Source organism: Thamnophis elegans, chromosome 3 (assembly GCF_009769535.1).
Source record: "Thamnophis elegans isolate rThaEle1 chromosome 3, rThaEle1.pri, whole genome shotgun sequence".
In the NCBI taxonomy this organism is placed as follows: Eukaryota; Metazoa; Chordata; class Lepidosauria; order Squamata; family Colubridae; genus Thamnophis; species Thamnophis elegans.
In genome coordinates this window covers 117,567,074-117,585,721 of record NC_045543.1, presented here as the reverse complement: position 1 = coordinate 117,585,721, position 18,648 = coordinate 117,567,074, and the positions used below count along the sequence as shown (strand labels likewise).

Below are 18,648 nucleotides of genomic sequence, written 5' to 3'. Positions count from 1 at the left end.
GTGAATTATAAATGTGAACATGGACAAACAAAAAAAAATGCAAATAAATAACACACAAAGCAAATAAGGGGGGGGGGAAGGAGTGTTATATATGCAAATGTTCCCTGTTACCAGCTCTCTGATTGGCTGGTCATTTGACAGTTGCTTTGGGCTCGAGCATAAATACCCTGACAGTTGCAGGGACGTTTTTGAATCGCTGTCATCTCGCAATAAACATCTACTCTCTGATTCCATGGCTCCTGCGTCTATCCCTCACAAACATATTCAACACAATGGCCATGGTAGTGGATTATGGCCCAGGGATTGGGGATCCCTGCCTTGAGTATATAGCATTTCTAGGTTGGTGATGCAAGAAACTTCTTTCTTTATGTTCTAAGACTAGAAATAACGATACTTGAAATTGTCTACAGCTTCTGACATATTCTAATCTGGTAGCAAAGCCCTAGTGAGCACTTCCATTAATTCAGGTGCTATAAACATTTACATTCCTCACTCTTCCCCTGTGTTTTTCATCTAATGTAGAACCAAGATTATTAACATTATAAATTAACATTATTTTAAAAGTGATAGTGAAAAAGTATTAATTTAGAGTGATTAACCTGGATATCCGACCACAAATGATTAGATCATAGCATTAAATTAAGCATAAGCAATAATAGAAATGTATGTTCCCAGTATTATCTCAATTGTTCCCCCATACAATTTGTCTGCTTCCAATATCTTTCCCCTTAAGTTTATATGAAAAAAGCTTTTCAAAAAGAAGAGAAAAGGTGTTCCTTATTGTAAGGTAAGGTGTTTCATAACAAGGATATATCACTGGTAAAGTTTGCTTCCTCTTTCCTTGACCTTTGCAAAAGAGGAATCTCAGCCTAGCTTCTTGCCCTATGTAGAATGGACACACAGATTCTATCTGGAGCAGATAATTCCAGGATACAAGGTCTTGAGATATGAAAGGCTTTATAAAACCATAATAGGTAGTAATAGATCAGAATTGCATCTAGAAACATATACTAGCCTGTACAGCTTCCACCAAAGGCGGTGTGTGTATGGTTTGTGGATTAGCTGGTTATGCACCAGTTGAAGCTTCCAAAGTGTTTCAAGGGCAGCCACCCACATAGAGAGAGTTCTATACTCAGCTGTTGAATGTCAAGAGTGTGATTTGCTGTGCTAGAGCAGGTTCTCCAGAACAAGAAAGGACTATTATTAATGTATCAGCTAAAGCTGGAGAAAACCCATCCCTCCATCTACTATGTCAGCAGGAGCTGCAAGTCTTAAAAAAAAAACCAAATTGAGGACCTGCCAATTCAGGTTCAGAGATAAATATGGAAGTGTGCTAGTACCCAAAGACTTCTGTAAATAACACATTTGTTTATGCTATAATTCAAGCTAGGTTTGTGCCATGGTAGCTTCCATGCTCTGAATTTTCATTGCCTTTTCTGCTTAGACTGGAGATACAAACTGGATGTCAGGAATTGATGATTCCTCATCACAAACAATGGATGATCTCTCCCAGTGGTTTTGTGTAAAAAAAATAAAATGGAAGAGTGGATTGAGCCATGAGGCATCCCACAGTAAAATGTTGAAGATCCCAAGTCTCCTCTCCCATCATTATTGATTAGATCCTCTCACCCAGAGGCTTTCTGCAGAATATACTGAAAAATTATAGTGAAATCTGATAGGGAATAATTCTGCTTTTTATTTGTAAAAATACTGCTTTGCTAATATTCAAAAATTGGATTTATAATAAGATGAATGAAACATACTAGATGATTATAATTTAAAAAATGATGAGTAATGTTTTAGTGACTTTGTATAACCTAGAATAAATTCCTAGAATAAAGAAACACAACGGGGAATTGTTCTCAGCCAAATGTTAAAATAGATTGTCTCTTTTCCATCTGTTGAGTTATCACCAGTTACTAAGTTCCTGTAAGAACATTTCCTTCACACCAGTCATTATGTTCCATATAAACATTGCTTTCATTTTGTTCTTTCCCTCATTCATTAATTCTTATGTGAATGTTATAAAATGTTAAATTTATTTTTTTAAATAAAATTATATTGTAATCATTGGCAGATTTGACTAATATTTCCTTTGAATTTTGCTATATAAATAAATTAATGTAAAAGCTGGGCCTGAATAATCCCTACAGAATATGTTAAGGATTTAGAATTTTATATTCTTATAAATATTTCTAAATATACAGAAACAATCACATTTAAAGTTTTAGGAAGTTGCCTTGGATATTAATAGATTGATTAAATTCCATTAAGTTGCTGTGGTAATACTAATGTAATTAAAATGAATATTGTTCCCTGGTAGATTTATGTTCTAAAAGGTCTTTCAAAATGAATTTCAAATAGATATTTCCTTCAGATAAGCAAATTGCTGAGGAAATGTATATGGCTTAAATATTCCACCAAGGATAAACAGATTATCTTTTAAACAAGATAATTTACCTGCATTCTAAAGATGTCATAGGGCTTCTTTATTGTTCATATGTGTGTGTGTGTGTGTGTGTGTGTGTGTGTGTATGTATATGTATGTATGTATGTATGTGTGTGTGTGTGTATATATATATGTATATATGTATATGTATATGTGTGTGTGTGTATATATATATATATATACATATATACATATACATATACATATACATATACATATACATATACATATACATATACATATACATACATACATACATACATACATACATACATATATATATATATATATATATATAAATAATTAAAAATTAGAAGACTTCTGAGCTTCATTATTACATTTTATTTATTGCTATTACAGTCTTGGCAACTACTTGGGTCAACGTATAATCCAAAGTGTTCTTTGTTTTTGGAAATGACAATTTTGGGTGTTTTGGAGTATAGATTGATGTTGAAGACCATGGATATTTAATTTTATAGAAGGATTTACTTTTGAAACATTCTATTGCAAGGGTGTCAAACTCACGGCCTGTGGGCCAGATGCTTGCCCTGTCCCCACCCAGTTTAATGAAGGGGGAAAAAGTCCCGGTACATCACGTGAGTTTGGCACCCCTGTTCTATTGGAAACTACGAGTGGAATCTAGAATAAATTTTAAATCTAATACTTTCTGATGATTATTTTAAGGATTTTTCTCAAGTTCAAATAGAATTTTGTTTGCCTAGTTTACACTAGTGGAGATACATATACATAGCTCTAGTTGTGTCCTGACAGCTTACCAGGGAAAAGTATGCTTCTGATGGAGTCTAATTCTGAAACAAAACTTACATCCTATTCTTAAAGAATATTTTTAAAATTGAAATCCCAGATTTTTTTGATGCATGGACTAAAGAATTGGAATGTCACTTTTTCAGTTATGCAGAAAAAGAAAGGTGAAAAATTGAGAATAAAATTATGCCTAAAAGGACCTTTAGTAGACATATCAGGAGACATGCCATGCACCCTCTCTCCCAAACTGTAGGATGAGAGGGAAGGGAAGGGTAAATAAACCCCCACCACTCTGGATTCAGTGGCAAATGAAAGTCCACAAGAACTGACACCTTGAAGTTTAATGCAATCCAACAGCTCAGGAAGGAGCAATGCTGAGAGAATGATACACCAGTCCCGTTGTTCTCTAGAGCTCAGGTTCAACTAGAGGGCCTCACATGCAGTTACTGTAGGTGCTGTTGCTGCCCTGGCATGCCTTAATGAGACCTGGATGCACATGTAGGATGAGGATGAGGACAGATGGGGATGTAATAGGCTATAGGGATAGCCTTGAAAACCAGGAGGAAAAGCTGCAACCAAGACAAAAGTCAGGTAGAAGGAATTTGAGTCCAAAGCAATTAGAGAAAATGATTCAACTCAACCCTCCCTAATTCTCCTGAAGATAAAGGAGGGAAGAAGCATATTCAGAGTTGCAAGATTCTTGTTGCTTTAAACAGATAAAAAATAATATTAGCATTCATAACTTTGGTTTTCTAGACAAAAGGCTGACAAATTTATTGCAGACTAATCTAGCGATCAGCAGCAAGTGCCGGAGTCCAGGTCCATCAAGGATCTGATAACATGGTTCTGAGGAAAGAGTTGGGGACTGGAAGATCCCTCTCAACCAGTGAGCTCAACATACCAAATGCAGCCCACTCTCAGATAGTGATATATCTCCCGCTTAAATGCTCATGCCCACTCCCATATCCTTCCCACTTCCCACTTCCCACTTCCCACATCCACATAAACACATTCACACTGCAATACCACCAAACATCCACTACAACCACTTTCATCTAATTATATACAGCTACCACCAGCTGGGACGCGGTGACTCGGTGGCTAAGACACTGAGCTTGTCGGTCAGAAGATCAGAAGTTCAGCGGTTCGAATCCCCAGAGCTGCATAATGGAGTGAGCTCCCGTTACTTGTCCCAGCTTCTGCCAACCTAGCAGTTCAAAAGCACATAAAAAATGCAAGTAGAAAAATAGGAACCACTTTGGCGGGAAGATAACAGCGTTCCGTGCGCCTTCAGCGTTTTGTTATGCCGGCTACATGACCACAGAGACATCTTTGGACAGCGCTGGCACTTTGGCTTAGAAATGGAGATGAGCACTTCGCTTTAGAGCCAGAAACGAGTAGCATGCATATGCAGGGGAACCTTTACTTACACCAGTTATCACAGCAACACCTCTTTTTCCTCCCCTCTAGAACTTGCCTGAGGCTGTGTGTAAATCTTCTGATTTGTTTTCAACTCAACACCAACAAACCAAGACTCTCCACCATAAGGAGGAGAATAATGTGATATGGGTGCTAATGCCTATGCCCTAAAAGATAAGTCAGTGGATCAGTGTTCAACCCTATGGCACACTGTTCAATCCACAGGGCATAGATCTTCAAGTGCCAGAAGCCACCCATTGTCTGCCTCATACCAAGTCTTTCCAGGTCTTTTTTAGGGCACCACTTCAATTTACCCATAGCAAAAAAAAGGATCAAGTAGAATTTTTTTTTTGTAGGGGGATGTGTTCATAGACTGGGGAAGAGGAGACACTAACTTGCAGAATTCACAACATCTTTTTCAATATATATATTTATTATGTTTTCATTCTATACAATCACATATTCACTGTGCTTAATCAGGGCATATAACATTGAGTAAAAACACGGCCCTCACTTATATAGAAAATGCCCTCTACAATACAAACCCAATATACCACCTTGGCCCACCATACACCCTCTTTCAACCCCCTCCAACTTTCATTCTTCCTTCTCACACACCCTCTACGCCTACTTCCCCTCCCCCTCTATCTAACCCTAACCTATCACTCCCTCTAATCCATTCCCTCCCTCCCTTCTCCTCCTCCTCTCTCTCACCCTCTCCACTCCTTCTTCTTTCACTCGACTCTTTCCTTCGGTATATTTCTATTACCTTCCAGTATATTCGGTTTGTTCTATTTTCGCACTAACATTGAAAAGCCACAGTATACAAATACAATCATGGAATTTAACACATATTGTATTTCCCCCTCCCCCCTCCCCCTAAATCCCCACCTCCCTTCCCTCCCCCCGACTTCCCAAAGACCATACGTGGTATAACTTTTGGACAATCACAGTCTAAAATATCTCTACATTGAACTCAGCTTCTTACTGTTACCCAAATTTTAAACAATTTAAATTGTTACTGATACTAAGCATAAGCTATCTGGAGTTTCTTAGTCCCATATTTACTTTTTATGTAATCAATCCATTTTTTCCAGTCTCGTTTATATCTCTCGTTTGAATGTTCTTTGAGATATGCTGAAATTTTGGCCATTTCGGCTAAGTTCATAACTTTCAAAGTCCATTCTTGAATTGTAGGTAAATCTTTCTTCTTCCAATACTGCGCCACCAAGAGTCTTGCTGCCGTTATTAAATACAGAACCAAATTAGTCTCTGCTGCTGTAAAGTCAATATATACCCAGTAAAAACAACTGGGGGGTGAATTTTATCCTTCTTTTGAAGATGTTTTGCAGGATCCACCATATTTTTATCCAAAATGCCTTGACATTATGACATGTCCACCATATATGAAAATATGTAGCATCACAAGAACCACATCTCCAACATTTAGGTTGAACATTTGGATACATAGAGGCAAGCTTTTTAGGATCTAGGTGCCATCTATAAAACATCTTATAAAAATTTTCTCTCAAGTTTTGTGCTTGTGTAAATTTCACATTTCTTACCCAGATTCTTTCCCATGTTTCAAGCATTATTGGTTCCTCGATATTCTGAGCCCATTTTATCATACAATCCTTAATCAGTTCCGTTTCAGAATCCATCTGTATTAGTACATAATATCCTCTTTATATGCATTGAACTTTGATCTCTTATTTGTTTAAACAAATTATCCTCAACTTTTACAAAGCCAATTTTTTGATCTGTTTTCCACCTAGCCTGTAGTTGACCATACTGAAACCACGTTTGAACTACCTTCTCTCTTAAGTACCTCTAAAGATTTAGTTGCATCACCCCTCTTTCTGAGATAAGAAGTTGTCTATAGGTGGTTCTATCGTGTTTTTGTTCTACATTCATATTTTCAATTGCATGTCTAGGAATTGCCCACATGGGCACTTTATCATTTAATTTATGTTGATATTTTTCCAAACCCGCAATAAAGCATTCTTAAGATATGATTTTTAAATTTCTTATCCATTTTTTTGTTAAATAACAGGTAAGCATGCCAACCATATAACAAGTCATATCCCTCGATATTCAAAATTCTGTCATTAGTTAGATGAATCCAGTCACTAATTGCAGATAATGCCACTGCATCGTAGTATAATTTTAAGTTAGGTAATTTCAATCCTCCTCTTTCACGTGCATCTTGCATTATTTTCATTTTTACCCTCGGCTTCTTTCCTGCCCACACAAATTTGTTGATACCCTTCTGCCATTCTGAAAGATTCGCATCTCTTTTAAGTATTGGTAACATTTGAAAAAGAAATAAAAATTTTGGTAAAATGTTCATTTTTACTGCCGCTATTCTACCCAGCAAGGACAAATGCAGTTTTTCCCACCTTTTCAACTCCAACTGTATACTATGCCAAAGTGGTTCATAATTATGCTTATATAATTTCCCATTTGAGATTAAAATATTAACTCCAAGATATTTAACTTTTTTAACTACTTCACATCTTAGCATCGCCCCCAGTTCTTCCTTCTGTTTGATAGTCATTTATAGCTAATATTTTGGTTTTTCCTAGATTTATTTTAAATCCCGAGACTTGACCATATTGATTGATCGTGTTCAATAATACCCTACTAGATTCCTGCGGTTGTTCCAATATTATAACCAGATCATCCGCAAATGCACGGACTCTATATCTTGCTGTCTAATTTTAATCCCTTTTAGACCGCCCAAGCCCCGTATCTTATTCAACAATATTTCCAAAGTTATAATAAACAATAATGGGGACAGAGGACAGCCCTGTCTTGTACCTTTTTCAATTTGAAAGGAGTCTGTCAGACTTCCATTGACAATGATCTGGGCTGTTTGCTGCTGATATATTGCACCAATTGACCTTAAAAAGCCATCTCCTATCTGCATTTTTTGCAATGTCTTCAGCAGGAATTGCCAATTAACTCGATCAAAGGCTTTCTCCGCATCCAAAAATATGAATGCGGCCGGGATTTGATTGTTCTTTCCCAGGTATTCTAAAGCGTTAATAATTAATCTAACGTTGTTCTTCATCTGTCTGCCCTGTATAAAACCAGTTTGATCGGTATGTATCAATTGTTGAATTACCACCATTAGCCTATTTGCTAATATTTTAGTAAAAATTTTATAATAAGAATTCACAACATCTGAATGAAGATTGATTAAGGTTTGATCCAAGCAATCATCTATGGAGATTCTCAGTTATTCAGATCATGGTTGTCTTAAAGGTGCTTTTTTCAATTGGCAACTGGACTTCCTTTGTTTTTCCTTGAAAACGTCTCTCCTCTTCCAAGTTGCCTTTTGAAAAAAAGTGCCTTTGGGATCTATGGAATCAGTTACCGTATTACTCGAGTATAAGCCGACCCGAATATAAGCCGAGGCACCTAATTTTACCCCAAAAAGCTGGAAAAGTTATTGACTCGAGTATAAGCCTAGGGTGGGAAATGCAGCAGCTACGGTAAATTTCAAAATAAAAAATCAGTGTTATTTGAAACTCAAAGTTATGTTTATTCAAGGGACCCGCTTAATTAAAGTGTTCTATAATATCAGTATGACTTATAATACTGCAAGTCTGCAATATTAAAATACTTGTATAGGGGATCCCCGGGATCCCCCGAAGAGATCAAATCACAACCAGTATGCTACCTTCTTGGTATATTGTTTTTATTTTCACTGAGTTTTTTAAAATGAGCATTATTTCATACTTTTTTCTTTATGTTTGATTGGTATCTGCAATTTGTGTTAATTCTGTTCATACATATAAATAAATGAAAAACCCAGCTCTCTAAAAAATATTTTAAGTTCTTCTGGTGCTCCCTTTTAGAATTGGCCAACTAATATTTCTGTTCACCCAACTAATGTCAGGCAGAGTTAACTGAAAAAGTAATTTTTCATGAAAGGACATTTTCCTAGGATTTTAATTGTTCTTACTGTCAGATTTCTCGTTATTCCAGCTTGAGTCTCCTTCTGACAAGTTTCCATTGCTTCTTGTCCTGTCCTCAGGTGCTATTGCTGCCGCCGCCTCCTCCTCCTCCAACAGCACCAGCACATTTGCTGCCCAGCGCTGCGGCTGAGGTGAAGCCGCCAAAGCTCCCGCTGGCGCCCCCGCAGCGTTGGGCGGATATCCGGCAGTGCTGTTGGAGGAGGAGGAGGCGTACCAGCCTGCCATCGCCGGCCACCGCTAGCCCCGCGCTCTTCCACCCCCTTCCAAGCCCCACAGTCCAGCGGATGGAGCAGAAGCAGCTCGGGGGCTTCGCTGCTGCTCCCCGCATTTGCTGCACGGGGATCCCTTGGAGAGGGGATTCCAGCCTGCCATCGCCAGCCACCGCTAGCCCCGCCGCTCTTCCCACCCCCTTCCAAGCCCCACAGTCCAGCGGATGGAGCAGCGAAGCCCGGAGCTGCTTCTGCTCCATCCGCTGGACTGTGGGGCTTGGAAGGGGGTGGGAAGAGCGGCAGGGCTAGCGGTGGCTGGCGATGGCAGGCTGGAATCCCTCTCCAAGGGATCCCCGTGCAGAAAATGCGGGGAGCAGTAGCGAAGCCCCGGGGCTTCGCTGCTCCATCCGCTGGACTGTGGGGCTTGGAAGGGGGTGGGAAGAGCAGCAGGGCTAGCGGTGGCTGGCGATGGCAGGCTGGTTCGCCTCCTCCTCCTCCAACAGGCAACAGCACTGCCGGATCCAGTTGTAGACTCGAGTATAAGCCGAGGCGGCTTTTTTCAGCCCGAAAAGTGGGCTGAAAAACTCGGCTATACTCGAGTATATACGGTATCTTCCTTTTCTGCTGATGTGGTGATGATGATGTTATACATTCAGTTTTGTGTCAACTTTTGGTGATTCTATAGGCCAGGTCTCCCCACTTCTTCTGATCTTGCACTGCTTCTTTGAATTTTTCTATGTTGTGGCTGGTCTCAATTTGGATAATATCCGGCCACCATTTTCTTTCATGGCCTGGTTTCCTTTTACTACTAACACTACCACTTTCTCCAGTGATTCTCCCCACATGGCATGGCCAAAGTAAAAGAGATGCAGCTTCTGCTCACCTACTTTTCTTGTCTTGTAATCTTGCAGTTCATCATGGAACGAGGAAAGATGATTGCCATAGCACTTCTATTTTGTATTGAGTTTCTCAGTTATTTTGCCCCTTTTCAATTTGCAAAACTCCTCCTTACATGGAGTCCTTTTTAATTCTTCTATCACTATCAACCTCCTGGAACTCAATGGCAGCTACTACAGCCTCTATTCCTCATCCTGTCAATATCCCACAAATAAATACCCTGATGTACCTCCTAATCTATTGGTTGTGAGTCTTCAGTACAATTGTAGATCAGGAATAGCCTTTCCCAGAGATAATTCTAAAGTGCCACTATAGAAAAACCACTTACACTTTGATGCCAAGTTGTAATTTAAAAACCTTGGCAGATTGTAGGGCTTCCCCGAGCACTGCAGGCTGGGGCAAGGGATTGGTATAAATGGAGATTTTTAAAGATAGCATGTTAAATTAAATATGATTTAATGCTTACACTGCCACTATAGTAAGAGATCCTCTAAAGACTTGGAGAAACTTGATTTAAAAGTTAAGCCAATCTTTCTTTTGCTTCTTGAATCAAGAATTAAATGGATTTGAATCAATCCATATCTGTTGTGAGAGTAGGTGAACCAATGGAATAGTTTATTGCAGCATGAATAATGCATAAATTGTCCTAAATTACACTCTCAACTAAGTAGGACTGAACCCTTATAATCTACAGGCTAATTTGAAAATTCTTTCTTCTACATGATTGCTCTGTTTTCCAGCTTTTGATGTTCGCAAAATGAATACAGATTCTTTTATATCAAAGACTTTCCAGGAACATGTAGGTGGATGTACTCACTTATCATCTTTATTGGGTGTATTCATTTAGTTAACTTTTTCAGTTTTCTTAATTCAGATGAAAGTCTTATATTTTCATTGGCTTCTTCTCAACTTCAACAATTATAAATGTAGCTTTTTAGTTTTCTAACAAATATTTCTCTGTTACATAGTTAATGCTGTTCTGGCCTAGGTTTCCTGAGAAAGCATAAATCACAATCTTAGTTCCCCAAACCCTCTTTTATTTATACGGCTGTGAATTATGGTCATTTACAGCCCGCAAGTCTTCACAATCTGTGAAGATTCCGGCAGATGTCTGCTTGAGTTGCCACAGTCTTTCAAAGGAATGTTGATAAGCACCGACCTTATCTCCCTGGGAACACTGCCAGAGACCTAATTGCCAAATTAGTTTTGCAAGGCCAAACTTAGCACAGAGTCAATGATTGAACCGACCAGATCAACTAATTGCTTCCTGCAAAAGTTCATGTCCTATTTACTCCTCTTTTATGTCTTATGGGAGGGGCCAATCTCCAAGTCTTACTCCTGAGTTGACCCTGTTTCTTAAATGTTCTTGCCTTCTGGCAGCTCTGCACATGCGCGCACTGGGAACAGGCCCCCGCCTTACTAATGTCAGACACCAAAGGCTCCAGAGGCAGCAAATAACTACCAGATCGCATTGCCCCCTCTCTGCCACTGCAGAGCTCTCGTCTGTGTCCCCACAGGCTATGGGCCTGCTACTCACCCTGCTGGGTCCTACATCCTTTTCCCCATGTCCTGTCACCAATTGCTCACTTGCCTTTGTAGAGCTCCTTCTAAAAGCGTGTTGGCGAACCTGTGGCACGCGGACCCCTCTCTGTGGGGAGGTCAGCCATCGCCCCAGCTCAGGTCCACTGCATATGGGTGCATGCCTTCCACAGCCAGCTGATTTTTGGGTCTCTGTCGTCGTGTGTGTGGGAAATGGTGCATGCAGGAGATGCACGTGCATGCGCAGGGGGGTTGTGCTCGCATGCATGGGGGTGGGGAGCACAGTGTGTGTGATGTTCCACACACCCCTTGCTCCATTTTTGATACCAGGAGGCTGCAGGGAAGCCTGCTAGGCCCAAAACGAGCTGTGGGAGGGAGTTTTGTGTGCATGCGCAGGGGATGGGGTCGTGTGTGTGTGTGTTGCACGCATGCGCAAGGGGATGGAGTGCATGAGGGGTGTCATGTGGCATTGCATTATGGGTGTAGGCACATGTGTGTGTGCTGTCGCACGCGCGCACATGTTTTTGACATGCAACAACAAAAGGTTAGCCTTTCCTGTTCTAAAATTTCTACAGATTATATTGGGGAAATGTCTGCAACTACCTATCTGCAGTGTTCTGGAGATCCAATAGAGAAAAAGTTCAAATCCCTATTCCTGCTTATCTTTCCAAACATCTTTTCATCCGTCATATTCATGAATTACTTCATATTTTTTTTCCTTCAAATTTTCTCACCTTTCTCTTTTCAAGCATCTCTCTTTTCAAGTTATATCTGTGATTTTTTTAAAAAAAATCTTCCTTCATATGCTGCTTTTAGCACCTTCAGCAACCAATCATCACTTCCATGTTTCTGGAAAATATATCATAACTTAAGTTGATTTAGATGAAGTGTATCGTGAAGGAAATGAACAAACAGTCAATAAACTTCAACAAGCATGGAATAAAGCCAGTTCCCCCATATGTACGTTCCTCAATCCAATTGAAGAGCAAAAAAACACACACACACACACACACACACACACACACAGCGCACATTTCCTGCTTGACATAAAGCTGCACTTCCACTTCCCAAATTGTCATCTCTCAATTGAAATTCTGCCAAACTGCTTCCCAGGTGTGCTCCAGTGGTTTTTGCATTCACTTCTGAAGAGAATAACATGATCCAATGCAAGATTGATTATGTCTTCTTGAGGGAAATTGAATCTGTCATGCATGTCTTACTGCATTTTTGGTACGGCTTAGTTCACAGGCTTAATAACTCCTTTGCTGCTAAATTATTTTGGTAGGTCAGAAAGGAAATGTTTGGTGGAACTTGCTGTGGAGTTGTCTTCAGAAACTTCTAGAAAAGTAGCTACGTTTGTTAAATCCATGCTGTTCTGTTGTTAATGGTTTAGGCTTTCAGCTATCAACATGTATTCGCATGCATAGGAATACATACACATGTATGTGTATATAGAGAGGGAGGGAGGGAGGGAGGGAGAGAATGAGAATAGGATTTAAGGGAAGAGCAAAATATTTTGGCCTTGTTTATTTAGGAATAAAACAAGTACAAGCATGCAAGAGTAAGATTAGAAAATTGGATGCTGTTCATTAGTAGAGATTTTACCATCTTCCATAAAACTGGAATTCAGGATTATACAGTGAAATGGATAGGTGTTAGATTCAAAATAATAGCTATTCTCTTCACAATTTGTTTCAATGCAAAAAAAAATTATAACTGATAGCATTTTCATTTGGAAAAAGAAAAAGAAAACAGCTTCATGGAAAATCGTTCTGCTAAGTCCTGTTATGATGGCTAGAATAGAACTTATGGCTTCATAAACAGCTACAGGAGAGCTGCTGTAATTGTATCTTGCTTGTATAGTGGTGCTTAGAAGTTTGTGAACCTTTTTGATTTTTCAATATCTTTTGCATAAATATAACCTAAAAATATGTGTTTTCCACACACTTTCTAAAAGTAGATAAAGAAACTACATTTAACCAATGAGTCACAAGACATTATGCTTATTCATTTATTGAAGAAAATGATCCAAAACCACATATTTGTCTGTGGCAAAAAGCATGTGAATTTTTGCTTTTAATCTCGGGATGTCCCCTTGGGCAATTAAAACTGCAGCTAAATATTTCCGATTACTGTTGATCAGTTCTACAGAGCAGCTTCGAAGAATTTTAGCCCATTTCTCCTTACAGAAAAGCTTCAGTACAAGAATTTGGTGCTCTTTCTTGCATGAACTGTCCTCTTCAGATCCTTCCACAATATTTCTATAAGATTAAGGCCAGGACTTGTACTTGGCTAGTCTAAAACATTAACTTTCTTCTGCTTCAACCATTATTTGGTTGTACAACTTGTCTATTTTGGTTTGTTGTCTTGCTCTGACCCACTTTCTCTTGAGTTTTGATTCACAGACGGATTCCCTGACATTTTCCTATAGAATTTGCTGATCGTGTTCAGGGTTCATAGTTTCACCCATGATGGCAAACTTTCTTGGTGCAGAGAAAGCAAGTCAGGCACAAACCATGTTATTGTCACTAACTGTGTTTCACAGAAGGGATAAGAGTCTTATGCTGGAATGCAGTGTTTGCCTTTCTTCAAACATAACATATTTCGTTCAAGTACAACTTCTATTTTAGTCTCATCTGTCAACAGAACTTTCTTCCAATAGTCTTCTGGTTTATCCACATGGTCTTTTACAAGATGTAGATGGGCAGCAGTCTTCTTTCACTGAAAGTTGCTTTCTCCTTGCGATCTTGCCATGCATACTATTGTTCAGTGTTCTCCACATTCTTTGCTCTTGGTGGGATCTTGGTTAGTCAGCCATTCCTGTGGAGCGTATTTATTTATTTATTTACTTATTTTAGGAAATTTACATTGCCGCTTATTTGCATGTGGTGACTCAAGGCAGCTTACAGAAATATAAAAACCTTATATATAAAACAATAAAAGCAATAAAAAGAGGATAATCATGCAAATATTTGCACTCGGAAGCAAATCAGCAACCAATGCAGCTATTGCAGGAGAGGTGATACCTGTGGACACCGAGGTCTGCACAAAACCATGCGGGCCGCTGCATTTTGCACCAACTGGAGCTTCCAGATGCTCTTCAAGGGCAGCCCCATGGAGAGCATGTTGCAATAGTCAAGATGGGAAGTGACTAGGGCATGAATGATCATGAGTAGGGATAGGTAAATGTAAAGGTTCCCCTCGCACATATGTGCTAGTCATTCCTAACTTTAGGGAGCGGTGCTCATCTCCGTTTTAAAGCCCAAGAGTCAGTGCTGTCTGAAGATGTCTCTGTGGTCATGTGGCTAGCATGACTAAATGCCAAAGGTGCATGGAATGCTGTTACCTTCCCACCAAAGGTTGTCCCTATTTTTCTGCATTTTTAATGTGCTTTTGAACTGCTAGGTTGGCAGAAGCTGGGACAAGTAACGGGAGCTCACTCTGTTATGCGGTGTTAGGGATTTGAACCGCCGAACTGCTGACTTTTCTGATTGACAAGCTCGGTGTCTTAACCACTGAGCCACCATATCCGTGAGTAGGGACAATGGGGTGGAATTGTTTCTGTTTGTACCTGATCTGCCTGACAGTGAACTGGTGGCATCCATACTTGTTGGAAATCATTTTGTAACCTTTTGCAGGTTACATGGAATTTTGTCCTGGGGACACAATCAACTGTTTTTTTGGAGGTTTTTGGAAATTTCCTTTCTTCAAGCCATCCACACATCCACATATCTATTTTATAAAGATCAGGCTTTGATAGTGAATACCCAGAATCCAATTCTTTAAATAAGGCAGGACCTCCCATATTTGCATACTTAGCTTTGGATCATTTCCCATGATAGATGAACAAGAATGGTGTTTTTTAACTTTTTAAATTTGGGTTCTCTTTATTTAGTTTTAGGACTTTTCTGTGGAAAAAAAATAGATCACATTTCTGCATAAATAGGATCTAAAATATGATCTGTTTTCTCAAAAATCCTAAAATTGTGTAAAGAGAACCCTATTTTAAAAAATGAAAATTAAAAAGGAACGGTTCACAAAATTTTAAGCACCACTATGTATTTCTTAAAATAATCTGAATGGAAATAGGAAGGTGGATTTTTGTCACATTTAGAAGACTGCTCCTCTCTTTTATTAGATCTTACTTCTAAGTAGAATTCTCAAAGAGTAGATTCTTCTCAGATACAATAAACTTCCTTAGTAAATTCTTGTTGATGGTGTTATACTATGGGTGTAAATAAATTGCTGTTTTGTTCATTATAGTATAGTGCCACCTGGTGGATATTCTACTTTTCCCAACAGTATTATTACAATGGAAATCTGGACAAGAAATTCCATGATGAAATTCATGAAGTATTCCTTTCAGTTCTAATATTTGAACTTCACAATATAGTTGTCTGTAAATGATAAAAATAGTCTCTAGTTCTTTGCAACATACAGTATATGAATTGGTGTTCATGGATATCTTCTGCTGGGCTTCTATTTGTTTTTCAATGCGTTGATGGTCGCAGTGTTTACATTTGATTTAGTATATTTTGTATATATTCTGCATTTAGTACTGGAGGGAGAATCTTGGCAAGTCCAGGGAGGAGGCAGTAGATTCCAGAGGGAAATTCAATTAAAAGACTTCACAGCCCCAAGCTGGATGGGGGAAAGGAGGAAGATATCCAGGCTTGTCATGCCCTAGAATTTCCCAGGTATCTCTATAGGTTAGAAACTTATGGCTTTATTCTGGCAAGATTCTGTCTATTAGATGTATAGAATTGGAGTCTTTTGATTTATTGTATCACCTTTAGACCTAGGCTTTGCGTGCAGATACATAAAACATAAATCATTTATTTTATTTCTTAAATTTAAGCTCATTGACTATTGAAATCTCTCAATGATTTACAATAAAGAACATAACCAAAATATAACACCAAGGATAAAATTAAAGTCATACTAGTAGTGTGACCCTTCTGTTATTTATTCAAACTGCTGTTTAAATATATCAAATTGGAGTACATCCTCGACTTAGAACAGTTCATTTAGTGACTGTTCAAAGTTACAATGGAACTTAAATAGTGACTTATGACTGTTTTTCACACTTACAACTGCTGCAGTATCCCCATGCTCACATGATAAAAATTCAGATGATTGGCAACGGGTTCATATTTATGACGGTTGCAGCGTCCCTAGGTCATGTGATCCCCTTTTGCGACCTTCTGGCAGGTAAAGTCAATGGAGAAGCCAGATTCACTTAACAACCATATAACTAACTTAACAACTGCCATGATTCACTTAACAACTGTAGCAAGAAAAGTTGTGAAATGGAGCAAACTCAGTCAGCAACATAAATTTTGGACTCAGTTGTGGTCATAAGTTGAGGATTACCCATACGGTGGCAGAAAATGCCATAATTATCTTAGTTATTGGGTATGTATTTTCTTTCATCAGTCCTAAATCTTTTTACATCTAGTTTCAGTCAATTGCTGTTGGTTCCATTATTGTGAGAGACAGAGAAATGTTTCACCAGTGACATTCCAATCATTTTATATACGGTACCTCTGCAATATATGCTCTTATCTTTCTGCTTTCCAAGCTAACAAGTTCTAGATGCTGTAGGCAAGATACTCCAAGATAACTATTTTAATTGTCTTTGCTATTTTTATTCACTGTTCATATTTATCTTTATTTAAAAAGAAAGGTTCATACATTTAATGGATTTTGTTCTGTGCAAATATGTCATGAATGGAAGACATAATATCTAACGACTAACTTTCAAACTGTCTTCACAGTAGCCATAACCCATATTCAATCGTTCTCTCTCTCTTTTTCCAGCTTGATAGTATATTGTCTCCTCCACCTATGCCATTTCGAAAATCCAGTAATCCTGAAGTTTCTTCTGGGCCTGGAAAATCGCTGAAATTTAAAGGCAACTCAGTGAAGATGGACGACCTTTTAGAAGAGGAAGTCTTGGAGGAGCGCTAACTGGTAAGAAAAAATGACTGTAAAATCACTCATGTACATTTCCTTTAGAATACACTTATGCAGTTTGAGGGATTTCTACCCATACTTGCTTGACCACTGCAGGGACAGAGTACAGGTAGGCCTCAACATAGTTGAGCACAAAATTTATGCTGCTAAGTAAGACATTCGTTAAGTGAGCCCCATTTTACAACCTTTCTTTCCTCAGTTGATAAGGTAGTAATCTAGTTGTTAAGTGAATCAGGCTTCCCCATTGCCAGAAGGTCCAAAAGGTGATTACATGACCTTGGGACACAGCAATACACATAAATATGAATCAACTGCCAAGTGTTTGAAATTTGATCACAAAGATCATGGAGATAGAGCTAAGGTTGTAAGTGTGAAAAATGGTCGTAAGTCATTTTTTCCAGTGCCGTTGTAACTTGAACAGTCACTAAACGAACTGTTATAAGTCGCCGACTACTGTACCTTTGAACTTATCATGTTCTTACTACTAACGTTACAGCAAAACACAAATTATCCTCTGTGATTGACTTCATTGTGTATGATAACTTATCTCTCACCGGTTGCCCTCACTGGTTGTCCTCTAGTAATTTTCTAATGTCAACCATGTCTATTTCTAATACTTATTCCTATAAACAGAATAATGCTTACCAAATACTTTTATTTTAAACTGCCTTTGTACGCAACAAGCTGAAATATCAGAAAAGCTTGTTTAGGCAAATATGATGAATGTATACATATATGTATATCAAACACACTGGTTTTTTTTAAGGGTAAGCAGCATTGTGCAGAGTGCACAAAAAGTATAACAAATAGTAAATCAACAAATTAAAGCATTAGAAAAATATATAAATGAATCTAAAAGTACGGGTAGTCCTCGACTTATGATCACAATCAAGGCCAGAATTTATGTTGCTAAGTGAGAAATTTGTTAAGTGAGTTTTGCCCCATTTTTCAACATTTCTTGCCACGTTTGTTAAGTGAATCACTGCAATTGTTAATTTAAGAACATGGTTGTTAACTGAATCTGGCTTCCCCATTGACTTTGCTTGTCAGAAGGTCGCAAAACCTTCTAACCCCGGGATACTGCAGGGGTCATAAATATGAACCAGTTGTCAAGCATCCAAATGTAAATCGGGGTGACAATGTTCTGAATATGCTACTGGTTCGCTTTGCTACCAGTTCACTTTGCACAAGCACGCTTCATGTGTATGCGTGCTACAGGCGCTATCACATAGTACTGAAAAAGGAGGATTAAGAAACCTTTTCTGAGTCTGCAAAGGTAAGTAGAAGAACGAGGGGGGGAAACAGCTGTGCCACACAGCTGATCGTCAGAACTACGGTTCGCCTGAACCAGTAGTAAAAAATGCTACTGGTTCGGACAAACCGTTAGTTTTGATGATCAGCTGTGCGACAA

The 18,648-nt window shown here is 38.7% G+C and overlaps 1 protein-coding gene across 1 annotated transcript in view; it reads left to right on the top strand.

The window, feature by feature from the left end:
- The first annotated feature begins 3,717 nt into the window (after nt 1-3,717).
- The window catches only part of LOC116506226 (microtubule-associated serine/threonine-protein kinase 4-like), a 74,605-nt gene continuing 59,674 nt past the window's right edge, over nt 3,718-18,648 (top strand). Inside the window, 4 exon segments of the mRNA XM_032213875.1 lie at nt 3,718-3,805; nt 10,463-10,521; nt 17,082-17,169; nt 17,172-17,234. Coding sequence (XP_032069766.1) covers nt 3,718-3,805; nt 10,463-10,521; nt 17,082-17,169; nt 17,172-17,234 — 298 coding nt within the window.